Source organism: Salvelinus sp. IW2-2015, linkage group LG17 (genome assembly GCF_002910315.2).
Source record: "Salvelinus sp. IW2-2015 linkage group LG17, ASM291031v2, whole genome shotgun sequence".
In the NCBI taxonomy this organism is placed as follows: domain Eukaryota; kingdom Metazoa; phylum Chordata; class Actinopteri; order Salmoniformes; family Salmonidae; genus Salvelinus; species Salvelinus sp. IW2-2015.
Window position 1 is genome coordinate 19,245,621 of NC_036857.1, and position 13,253 is coordinate 19,258,873.

The 13,253-nt window shown below is 41.2% G+C and overlaps 1 protein-coding gene across 1 annotated transcript in view; it reads left to right on the plus strand.

The window, feature by feature from the left end:
- LOC111976256 (V-set and transmembrane domain-containing protein 2-like protein) overlaps positions 1 to 13,253 on the plus strand; it is a 34,891-nt gene that overhangs the window by 12,899 nt on the left and 8,739 nt on the right. The window contains exons 2-3 of the mRNA XM_024005023.2: positions 5,699 to 5,865; positions 7,385 to 7,429. Of these exons, the coding sequence (XP_023860791.1) occupies positions 5,699 to 5,865; positions 7,385 to 7,429 (212 nt within the window). The remainder of the gene's footprint in view (positions 1 to 5,698; positions 5,866 to 7,384; positions 7,430 to 13,253) is intronic.

Sequence of the window (13,253 nt, forward strand, 5' to 3'; positions counted from 1 at the left end):
TCTCTCTTTCTATCTCTCTCTCTCTCTTTCTATCTCTCTCTTTTCTCTTGCTCTCTCTCTGTCTTTTTCTTGTGTTCCTGCTTTCATTCCCAGTGATTACTGCTGTTCCCCAGAGCTAGCTACATTGTAAGGGGGGAACTACCAACATTTGTCTACTGTTGTCTAACCAGTGGTGTACAGTACTTAAGTAAAAATACTTTATTGGGGGTATCTATAATTTACTTMACTATTTATATTTTTGACTACATTTACTTCACTACATTCCTAAAGAAAATAATGTACTTTTTACTCCATACATTTTCCTTGACACCCAAAAGTACTCATTACATTTTGAATGCTTCACAGGACAGGAAAATGGTCCAATTCACTCACTTATCAAGAGAACATCCATGGTCATCCCTACTGCTTCTGACCTGGAGGGCTCACTAAACACAAATGCTTCATTTGTAAATTATGTCTGCGTGTTATAGTGTGCCCCTGTCTATCCATAAATCAATAAATAAAAAAATGAAAAATGGTGCCTTCTGATTTGCTTATTATAAGGAATGTGAAATTATTTATACTTTTACTTTTGATACTTAAGTATATTTTTGCAATTACATTTTCTTTCGATACTTAAGTATATTTAAAGCCAAATACTTTTAGACTTTTAATCAAGTAGTATTTTTCTGGGTGACTTTCACTTTTACTTGAGTCATTTTCTATTAAGGTATCTTTACTTTTACTCAAGTATGACAATTGGGTACTTTTCCCACCACAGTGTCTAACCACCAAAATTAGTGCAGGATGATTTCAACACTTTCAAACTCAACATTACAGAACAGAAGCATTTATATTCAGAGATGGACTCCTGTGGTTGCGGTGTTATGAGATATTTAAAAAGTGCGCGAGAGAGGCGAAGACTGTTGCAGTGTAATTTRATGGGGGTGAGAGTGGAACTCTAGATGAGTGTTTGCGGTACAGCAACTTCCAGCCCAGAATATGGATCAGAGAAGGAGAATGCAAATGATGTTTATGTTGTGTAATGGCTTGATGTCTGTGCACAGTTGTCTGTGCTGTGCAGTGTGACTATCAGACTGCAACTTGGAATAATGTTTTATTTGGAGGCTTGAGCGGAATTTCTCCTGAGTATAAGCTGCTGCTGTAGATTCCAATAAACAAGTTACCAGACTGCTTGCCTCGCTCATATGATCTCAAGAGAATATATGATAGAAATTGTTTATTTCCCATCCCAGCCACACTCAGTCATTTTTATACTGTACAATCAAATATATCTCCATCTCTCTGTTTACAGTACAGTGTGGGCTGCAATCCCCCTTCCTTTTGGCCATTTTTTCAAGATTCCACAAAATAAATCAATGAGATTCAAGAAAAGGTCTCATGCAGTGAGGATATGTGGTGAATCTCTATTTTTATCTGTCATTAGCTACAGTATATCTTACAAAATAATATGACGTTTTAAGGTAGTCTGAATTAAGACAATAGCATGAAGAAGCACCTCCAGCTAGCTTTTATCAGGGTTTCATTAACTAACTCCACATTTCAAAGGAAGATGATGACAAGAGCCCTCCCAGGCTTTCCAGAGCCTCAAAGATTCCTTCTTTCTTATCCATTTCTCTGCATTGTGGGTGGGCCTTTGTTCATCTGTCATGTCTGTCTTTCTGTTGCAGTTTTTTCAGCATTGATTGTAGTGATTGTCTAATTCTATTTACACTATTGTGTTATTGTGAAGATAATGATTCCTCCAGACATTTCATATACAACTTCCAAAGTCCTTTGAGGGCTCTAATTAAGATGTGCAGACAGGGTGCTAGTGATTACACAGGCCATCTTTGAATTAGCATTGTTTCTAAGTCAATGTTGTCATGTAAGCATTAATAAGAGAAATATCCACAGACTTGTATTGTCAATCATTCCCACATATTTTCCCTCTAAACCCATTTGGCATGATTCATACAGATGTAGGATCTTCATTTGATCAACCTGTTGCAGGAGAACTTTCCTGGAAATGTAAAACCTGAGGTTTAAAAAGGTGTATTTGATGTTCAAAAAGGTTATGGAAGTTTCCCTTATGGAAAATGTATGAATCCTACAAAAACGGGCATTAATTATAATTCACATAATAATTCACATTTCCTGTTGCTGCAGGATTATTTTAAGATCCCACGTCTGTACTAAATAAAAAATAAACATGATCAACGTCAAAAAACAATACAGAGAGCCTGTCCATTTAATGACAGTTTACATCACAAATTGTGAGGTTAGATTACTCGTTGGTTATTACTGCATTGTCGGAACTAGAAGCACAAGCATTTCGCTACACTCGCATTAACATCTGCTAACCATGTGCATGTGACAAATACAATTTGATTTGATTTGATTSGATTTGAATACAAGAAAGCTGTAGGCTCCACTTCCTACCATAAAGGTGAATCAATACAAAGTGTGTTTTGTGTCTGGCAAATGAAATTCAAAGGGATTTGATCGATTTACAAGGAGATATGACTTGGGGCTTGTAGCTCTCTGGAGCGGGAGACATTGCTTTCTCAGTATGCACAGTTGGCCCAGAGATTTACAGAGGCTATTAAACTCAGGCCTGAAAGCGGTGGAATAAAAAAAAAGATAGATCGAAATTTTAGGAAGAAACGGAATTAGTTTATTGTCTCTATGTTCTCCGGTATTCTAGTGGAGATTGAATAAGCCTACCACCTGGGAGCTAGTAATAAGCTGGCAGCAGCACTAGACTTTCAGCACCATGGCCACCTCTCTCTCTCTCTATAGCTCAGACAATGCTGTTCACTCTCTCTCTCATTCCCCAGCCAGTTGATTTTCTCAAGGTTGATGTCGTTTTTATGGGTAGTGTTTTCTGGTAAGCACCAAAGATACACTTTTTTTATTATCTAAAACACGTGTCAAACTCATTCCACGGAAGGCCGAGTGACTGCCGGTTTTCGCTCCTCCCTTGTTCTTGATTGATTAATTCAAGTCACTAATTAGTAAAGAACTCCCCTCACCTGGTTGTCTAGGTCTTAATTGAAAGGAAAACCAAAAACCAGCAGACACTAGGCAGACACTAGGCCCTCCAAAGAGTTTGACACCCCTGATGAGCAGCAGTTTGACACCCCTGATCTAAAATGTTTGGTTTTGGTGCTATCACCTGCATTTTTTGTGAAGAACATTTTGGAGGTTAATTAACCTACAATGGTTTGCCATGCTGACTTTATTGTGAATCTGAAGAAAGACACTTTTCACCAGTTAGACAGACTTCATCGGTGTGAGCACCACCAATACACCCGTGGGAACGTGTGGTTGCTCCTTGTGAGCTTCCGTTGCCATGAATGGGATTAGAAGCAAATTAAAAATGTGTTTAAGGGAGCGTTTAAGAGGATTTGGGCCCAGTTAATAAACGGATGTGCTGGGATCAGAAGAGCTGATGTCTTCATTCTACTGAGGCTAGTTTACCCATGTGAGGGATTTCAGCCTGTGTTATACATGGAGAGGATCCAGCTCAGCCCAGGCAGCTTCCTTGCTCTCCTCCCACCCAGGCAGGTGTCTGGGATGAAGCCCAACTCTAGCTCCGCTTCCATGTGAAATATAGTGGGAAAATTAAGATATTCTAACCTCAGAATGTGCTAAGCTCTTTTGACATAGGTTACTGATATCCACGTTTGAACAAGAGTAAACATTCAATGCCAGTTTACATTATGACAGGCTAAACTTAATACATTTTTATTAAACTGCATATTCACACTATGTGTTTGTGAACACATTCACATCTAGTTTGTGAGTGTTGGTTTAGTAAACACTAGTTTTGCATAACCTATTGAGTGGTTTTATGCTGGAGAGAGATACACCCAATCCTCTTTAGTTTGCCAGCTCTTCAGCAAGGCTTCACTCTCCAGTTGTGACATTGCTCATCAGAACTACTTTAGAAAATCTGTCAAAGCTGTCTGTTGTAGCTCAAACCTCCAGTACATATTTTAACTGAAAAACAAAACAGGGGAGCTGTTTTAGCATTAATGCCTTCTTTAGTAAACAAGCAGAGTGGTACATTAATAAAACAACATATTACAAACTTTGTATAAGTAGGCTAACTAAAGAGCAAGCCAGGTGAGCACAATGATTGGTATTTTTGGTATTTGATTAGGATCCCCATTAGCTACTGCTAAAGCAGAACTACTCTTCCTGGGGTCCACACAGAACATGAAACATGACATTAATAGACAAGAACAGCCCAAGGACAGAACTGCATACATTTAATAACAGCACACGTAACCTASATATCAATACATACACACAAAATATCTAGGTCAAATAGGGGAGAGGCATTGTATTGTGAGTTGTTGCTTTATCTGTTTTTGAAACCAGGTTTGCTGTTCATTTGAGCAAAATTAAATGCAAGGGAGTTCCATGCAATAATGGCTCTATATAATACTGTACGCTTTCTTGAATTTGTTCTGTATTTGGGGACTGTGAAAAGACCCCTGGTGGCTTGTCTGGTGGGGTAAGTGTGTGTGTGTGTGTCATAGCTGTGTGTAAGTTCACTAGGCAAACAATTTTGAATTTTCAACACATTAATGTTTCTTATAAAAAGAAGAAGTGATCCAGTCAGTCTCTCCTCAACTCTTAGTCAAGACAGACTGTCATGCATAGTATTTATATCAGCCCTCTGTTTCCAATGAAGAGCAAGGCATGCCGCTCTGTTCTGGGCCAGCTGCAGCTTAACGAGATCTTTCTTTGCAGCACTTGACCACATGATTGGACAATAATCAGGATAAGAGAAAACTAGAGTCTGCAGGACTTGCTGTTTAGAGTGTGGACAGACCTCTCCCCATCTTTACAACCATTGAATCTATATGTTTTGACCTTGACAGTTGACAATCTAAGGTAGCACCAAATACATTTGTCCCCTTAACTTGTTCAACAGCCACATCATTTATTATCAGATTCAGCTGAGGTTTGTTGTTTGCCCACTTTGCCAATGATGTAATCATTAAAATAATTGGCAACATCACATGGTTTTGTGATGAATAAGCCAGTTGATTCAATTAAATAATTTGTCTTTCTGCCCATAATCTKATTTAAAGTACTCAAAAGCTTTTTTCCATCATTCTTTATATAATTGATATTGGCTTCATAATACAGATTCTTCTTATTTTTGTTGAGTTTAGTCACATCATTTCTTAATTTGCAGAAAAGCAGCCATTCAGATGTGCAGCCAGAGTTATTAGCCACTCCTTTTGCCCCATCTCTTTCAATGCCTCATCAATCCATGGAGCCTTAACAGTTCTAACAGTCACTTTCTTAACAGGTGCATGTTTATCAATAATTGGAAAAAGCAAATTCATAGATTAATCAAGTGCAGTGTCTGGATGCTCCTTATTACATCAGACCAAATGATACTCATCTAAATGGAAATGTTTCAACTGGTAAATGAGGATTTATGATTGTATTCCTCATAGTTGCTTAGAAAAACAAGTATTTCTAGATTGTGTTGTGTTATTTTAAAAGATTACGATTTATGCACACTATTACTAGGGTTAACTCAATATTCTATTAGAGACCATTTACAATCACAGTGTATTATCATCACTGTAAATCCACTGCAGTAAGAGAAACACCACCCATATTGTCTTCAGAGAGGACTGAGTCATCGTTTTTAAAGCCAACTGTTAACTTAGCTTTTTTCTCCATACAGCTGTGTTCACAGAGGTCCCCCATGACATCACAGCACAGAGTGGCCAGGACGTGGAGATGGCATGCTCCTTCCGGGGGGCAGGCCCCTCCTACTCCCTTGAGATCCAGTGGTGGTATATCAGGAACCACAAAGACTGGACAGAGAAACAGCCATGGACCTCCAATCAGGTAGCTAGACTGCTCACTCTGTCACTGCTGAGAGAATGTTGTTGGTGAGGTGTTCTGTGATCAGTGATCAAAGGTTTGAGGCAGAAGATGGAACAAAGTATTTTTATTCTCCCACATTGCAAACAGAAATGCAAGTAGCAAGCATAGCATTAGAATACAGTGCACAAACTCCTGACTAAATCCCAATCCTTAGAGTTTGCCATCAAGGCACAGCTATACAAGTCAGAATCAGTACCAACTAATAAAGTACATAGGAATAAACTGAGTGAGGTGAGCAGCAAGGTAATAAACCACACATGAATCACTGCAGTAGGCAGAAATAGCAGCAGGTTCCCCAGGTGCCCCTGAGGCACAGGAACAGAAGAGGAGGCTGAGGAACCATCTCATGGGAAAATGCACCTGAGCTGGGTAAAGCAGAGCAGGTTTTCCATGAGGACACACAGAATGTTTTCCAGTTCTCCTGCTGTGTTTTCCAACACTTTTTAATTGGAAAAGGGAGAAATGTAAAGAAACTTCCTCTCACCTCACTGTGATTCATTATTCATGAAGTGTCCCTGAAGACTGGCTGTGTTACACCATGCTTCCTTCCCTTGCTGGAGGTAGTGGAGGCTGGAGGCAGGTGGTGCTACTGACCTAGAATACTGTACAGGCTGTGCTGTAGTGAACCCTCATTTTCTTGATGAATCATGCCTACATGATAATATAGGCACAGGTTGAAATGTATAGCATAATTTTTTTGTTTTTCGAATTCKTATTACAATTGTGGGGAATACTAAAATTGTGGAGATTGGTGCCTTGGGGGAAACACAGGTGGGTGGTTCCATGAAAAGAGTGCCTTTGATATTTTAAGTAGAAATTGTGCACCAATATGGAATTTTAAAAGACTGTTATATTTAATATGTTGCCGTTTAATATAGACTACATGGAGAATTCAATAAATCAAATGTTTTTATATGAATAAAAACTTGCTGAAGTGCTAAATTCAGTATTTTGACATGTCCCTCCGTGACTTCTAGGTAGATTTTACCCCACTAAACCCCAACATTTAAAAGAAATGTCACCCCCATTGTAAAGCCATATTTATTTTGTTGCTTTAACAGTCATTTCTGGAGATTATTATTTATTGTTTAGTGAGTAATTTATGTCTGTCCCTCATTTTAAGTTTAACCCTGTTACATAAACTGAACTCTCGTCTTAATATGGTGAAACTATTCCTTTTAAAATTGTATTTTTTGACCAAGTTACACTTCTCAAAATGCCCCGACCCAGGTTTCACCTCTCAATCTATTCCTCTTAATAGAGGATACCGTACATACCGTACGGAATTTTGAGTACAGCTGTACGTTTTGGATGCAATTACCTGTAAAGTAGGCATTATTAGACCCATTATCTATGTTCTGCTCTTTGGTTAAATTACCTGTAAGTGGACTCATCATCGATGTAAGGCAGTGGGGATTATTTATTTTTTAAATACAAGTATTGCTAAAGTTTCTTATTCTTTGAAATCTCTTTCCTACAGGTTGTACCCCAGGACGAGATGTCAAAGGATGCTACCAAAATAAGTGTGAGTCTTTACTTGCTGCATTATATGTTATATTTCCTGCCTGTCTGGCTTCTCTTTTGCAGTTTTGTATTTGTCTTGTTGGCAATCTAGTGTCCAATAGAGGCCTCATTACCAAAGAAACAATGCAATAAGTATTGACATTTATTTGGGGCTGTGGAAGCTGAATGTCAGCTTTTTTTCAAGAATCCAGACCTTATGAAAGTTCCACAGTATACCTTTACTCTTGTAATAAATCAAATCTAGTGATACTTAACTTGACATTTCTGCCATCCATTGTGACATTGTGGGAGGATAACCAACCTTCCAATTAATGGCAAAGCATTTCTTAGCTGCTAMAAATGCAAGGTTACACAGTTTCTTCTGATAACAGTCTTCAGTATCAACATTTCCAAGCAAACAAAAACGGAGAGAATCTGTTGACATGCTGAGATAAATTAACATACTCTTTGCCAGAATTTACCCATCCTTCACAAGACCACAACATATGCAAATATGTCCCCTTTTGTGTTTTACACCTCCAGCAGACGAATGACATTTCTGAGTGCCTGATATTCAGTTTCACTGGCATATAGAATGTTCTATGTATGGTCTTAAACTGCAGTAATTTATGTCTGAGATTATATGAACATGACTTGGCATTCTAACATATCTGTATCCATTCATCATCATCAATAGCGTCTCCCAGGTCTTCCTCATATTTTTGTGTTACATGTTTTGTGTCATCGGGAAAAGCCTATATCAACCCTTGATACAGTTTGGAAATCAACTTTAGAGGTTTGTCAGACTCTCTTAAAATAGTTCCAATCTTTGAAGCTTCTTCTTTGTCCAGTGTTTGCTGCACAGAAAGAATAAAGGGTTGTATCTGCAAAAGTTCACCACAGCTCCGTCACAGACTGGTCTCCCCTGGCTGCCTGACCCTGCTGAGACCCCTGTCACCATCTGACCCTGCTCAGATGAGGCATGACAAAGAATTACCTTGGTGTACATTTATACATTAGTATTATCCAAGAATAGAATCAATGGTTCGATAATTGAAATGACCATCACTCCCAGATCCCAGACTGTAGTCTACCCATCAACTCAAGATGGAACATTGTATCCATTCACTGGTTGTTATAATATACTGCAAATTTCACCTGAGCTCTGTAGACTGGTCTTCCCTGGCTGTCTGACCCTGCTGGGACACCTGTCACCATCTGATCCTGCAATTCCAAGATGGCGTAGCAGTGCGGACGTGTTTGTTGTTGTCCTGTGTAAATTTTATGTTTTTTTTGTCTTTTTTTGTATATATCTCTTTTTCCATTTTTAAATTAAATATACCTTCCGGCAACCCGCCTCACCCAATGTGATACGGATCTGCTATTTTTAGACCTTATAGCTAGAACCTCCATCAGCAGCTAGCCATCAGAAGCTAACCAGCTATTTAGCTACTAGCTATTTAGTCATTGTTAGCCACTGCTAGCGGCCTTTACCTTTAGCTCAGACACCAGCCGCTTTTAGCCTGGATAATACCTGCCAGTCTGCACAGCGCGATATCAACCCTGAGCATATTGGACTGCTTTTCTCCACTACATCACCGGATTCCTGCCGTAAGCTCTGGACCATTACTCCGAATCATCGCAGCTAGCCAGCTGCTACCGAGTGGCCCAGCCCCGAAGCTAGCCTTGAGCCAAGTCCATATCCCAGCCTGCTCAGTGGACCCTATGATCACTCGGCTACACAGCTGATGCCTCACTGACTCTTCACTAACACAAATAGAAGCCACTACATCACCGGATTCCTGCCGTAAGCTCTGGACCTTTGCACCGGGCGCACCGGAGTGGCTATGGTGGCTAACGCTCTTGTCCCGAAGCTAGCACCAGTTAGCCTCGAGCCAGGCGCATCTCCCGGCTAGCGTAGTAACGACTACCTAATGGCTTCCCTGTTTTATCTATTGCTGTTCACTGGACCCTATGATCACTTGGCTACATAGCTGATGCCTGCTGGACTGTTCATTAATCACGGTACTCCATTTTGTTTATTTTGTGTGTAGTTAACTGACCCTCTCTGCCCTTTCATCGCCATTTTACCTGTTGTTGTTGTCTTAGCTGATTAGCTGTTGTTGTCTTACCCGTTGTTGTCTTAACTAGCTCTCCCAATCAACACCTGTGATTGCTTTATGCCTCGCTTTATGTCTCTCTCTAATGTCAATATGCCTTGTATACTGCTGTTTAGGGTAGTTATCATTGTTTTATTTTACTGCGGAGCCCCTTGTCCCACTCAACATGCCTCAGGCAGCTCTTTTGTCCCACCTCCCACACATGCGGCAACCTCACCTAGCATAACTAGTGCCTCCAGAGATGAAACCTCTCTTATCGTCACTCAATGCCTAGGTTTACATCCACTGTACCCGCACCCTACCACACCCATGGCTGTACATTATGCCCTGAATCTATCCTACCACGCCCAGAAATCTGCTCCTTTTATTCTCTGTTCCCAATTCACTAGACGACCAGTACTGATAGCCTTTAGCCGTACCCTCATCCTACTGTACATCCTACTCATCCATCCTCCTATCCTCTGTTCCTCGGGTGATGTAGAGTTTAACCCAGGCCCTGTGTGTCCCCAGGCGCTCTCATTTGTTGACTTCTGTAACCGTAAAAGCCTTGGTTTCATGCATGTTAACATCAGAAGCATCCTCCCTAAGTTTGTTTTACTCACTGCTTTAGCACACTCCGCCAACCCTGTTGTCCTTGTCGTGTCTGAATCCTGGCTTAGGAAGGCCACCAAAAATTCAGAAATTTCCATCCCCAACTACAACATTTTCTGTCAAGATAGAACTGCCAAAGGGGGAGGAGTTGCAATCTACTGCAGAGATAGCCTGCAAAGTTCTGTCATACTTTCCAGGTCTATTCCCAAACAGTTCGAGCTTCAATTTTTTTAAATTAATCTCTCCAGAAATAAGTCTCTCAATGTTGCCGCCTGTTATAGCCCCCAGCTGTGCCCTGGACACCATATGTGAATTGATTGCCCCCCCCATCTATCTTCAGATTTCATTCTGTTAGGTGACCTAAACTGGGACATGCTTAACACCCCGGCCATCCTACAATCTAAGCTAGATGCCCTCAATCTCACACAAATTAAAAAGGAACCCACCAGGTACAACCCTAAATCCGTAAACATGGGCATCCTCATAGATATTATACCAACTTGCACTCCAAATACACCTCTGCTGTTTTCAATCAGGATCTCAGCGATCACTGCCTCATTTCCTGCATCCGTTATGGGTCCGCGGTCAAACGACCACCCCTCATCACTGTCAAACGCTCCCTAAACACTTCTGCGAGCAGGCCTTTCTAATCGACCTGGCCCGGGTATCCTGGAAGGATATTAACCTCATCCCGTCAGTAGAGGATGCCTGGTTGTTCTTTAAAAGTCCTCACCATCTTAAATAAGCATGCCCCTTTCAAAAAATGTAGAACTAAGAACAAATATAGCCCTTGGTTCACTCCAGACCTGACTGCCCTCGACCAGCACAAAAACATCATGTGGCGTACTGCTTTAGCATCGAATAGCCCCCGCGATATGCAACTCTTCAGGGAAGTCAGGAACCAATACACACAGTCAGTTAGGAAAGCAAAGGCTAGCTTTTTCAAACAGAAATTTGCATCCTGTAGCTCTAATTCCAAAAAGTTTTGGGACACTGTAAAGTCCATGGAGAATAAGAGCACCTCCTCCCAGCTGCCCACTGCACTGAGGGTAGGAAACACTGTCACCACTGATAAATCCACGATAATCGAAAATTTCAATATACATTTCTCTACAGCTGGCCAAGCTTTCCTCCTGGCTACCCCAACCCCGACCAACAGCTCCGCACCCCCCGCAGCTACTTGCCCAAGCCTCCCCAGCTACTTCTTCACCCAAATCCAGATAGCTGATGTTCTGAAAGAGCTGCAAAACCTGGACCCGTACAAATCAGCTGGGCTAGACAATCTGGACCCACTCTTTCAAAAAATGTCGGCCGCCATTGTTGCAACCCCTATTACTAGTCTGTTCAACCTCTCTTTCGTATCGTCCGAGATTCTTAAAGATTGGAAAGCTGCCGCGGTCATCCCCCTCTTCAAAAGTGGTGACACTCTAGACCCAAACTGTTACAGACCTATATCCATCCTACCCTGCCTTTTCTAAAGTCTTCGAGCCAAGTTAACAAACAAATCACTGTCCATTTCGAATCCCACCGTACCTTCTCCGCTGTGCAATTCGGTTTCCGAGCTGGTCACAAATACACCTCAGCCACGCTCAAGGTACTAAATTATATCATAACCGCCATCGATAAAAGACAGTACTGTGCAGCCGTCTTCATCGACCTGGCCAAGGCTTTTGACTCTTTCAATCACAGTATTCTTATCGGAAGACTCAACAGCCTTTGTTTCTCAAATGACTGCCTCGCCTGGTTTACAACAACTTCTCAGATAGAGTTCAGGGTGTTAACCACAGGGTTCAATTCTCGGGCCTACTCTTTTCTCTGTATATATCAACGATGTCGCTCTTTCTGCGGGTGATTCCTTGATCCACCTCTACACAGACAACACCATTCTGTATACATCTGGCCCTTCTTTGGACACTGTGTTAACAAACCTCCAAACGAGCTTCAATGCCATACAACACTCCTTCCATGGCCTCCAACTGCTCTTAAATGCAAGTAAAACTAAATGCATGCTCTTCAACCGAACGCTGCCCGCACCCGCCCGCCCGACTAGCATCACTACTCTGGACGGTTCTGACTTAGAATATGTGGTCAACTACACATACCTAGGTGTCCGGCTAGACTGTAAACTCTCCTTCCAGACTCATATTAATCATCTCCAATTCAAAATAATATCTATAATCTGTTTCCTATTTTGCAACAAAGCCACCTTCACTCACGCTGCCAAACATACCCTCGTAAAACTGACTATCCTACCAATCCTCAACTTCGGCAATGTCATTTACAAAATAGCTTCCAACACTCTACTCAGCAAACTGGATGCAGTCTATCACAGTGCCATCCGTTTTGTCACCAAAGCCCCATATACTACCCACCACTGCGACCTGTATGCTCTCGTCGGCTGGCCCTTGCTACATATTCTTCACCAAACCCACTGGCTCCAGGTCGTCTATAAGTCTTTTCTAGATAATGCTCCGCCTTATCTCAGCTCACTGGTCACCATAGCAACACCCACCCGTAGCACGCGCTCCAGCAGGTATATCTCACTGGTCATCCGCAAAGCCAATACCTTTGGCCACCTTTCCTTCTAGTTCTCTGCTGCCAATGACTGGAACGAATTGCAAAAATCGCTGAATTTGGAGACTTATATCTCCCTCACTAACTTTAAGCATCAGCTCTCTGATCAGCTTACTGATCGCTGCAACTGCACACAGCCCATCTGTAAATAGCCCATCCAACTACCTACCTCATCCCCATATTGTTTTTATTTACCTTTTTTGCACACCAGTATTTCTAGTTGCATATCATCATCTGCACATCTGTCACTCCAGTGTTAATTTGCTAAATTGTAATTACTTCGCTACTATGGCCTATTTATTGCCTACCTCCTTACTCCATTTGCACACACTGTATATAGATTTTTCTTTTGTGTTATTGACTGTACTTTTGTTTATCCCACGTGTAACTCTGTGTTGTTGTTTTTTGTCGCACTGCTTTGCTTTATCTTTGCCAGATCGCAGCTGTAAATGAGAACTTGTTCTCAACTGGCCTACCTGGTTAAATAAAGGTTAAATTAAAAAAGTAAAAAAATGTAGACATGCTGAGCATAGTGTTGTGTACTGATTGTGCGCCATGACA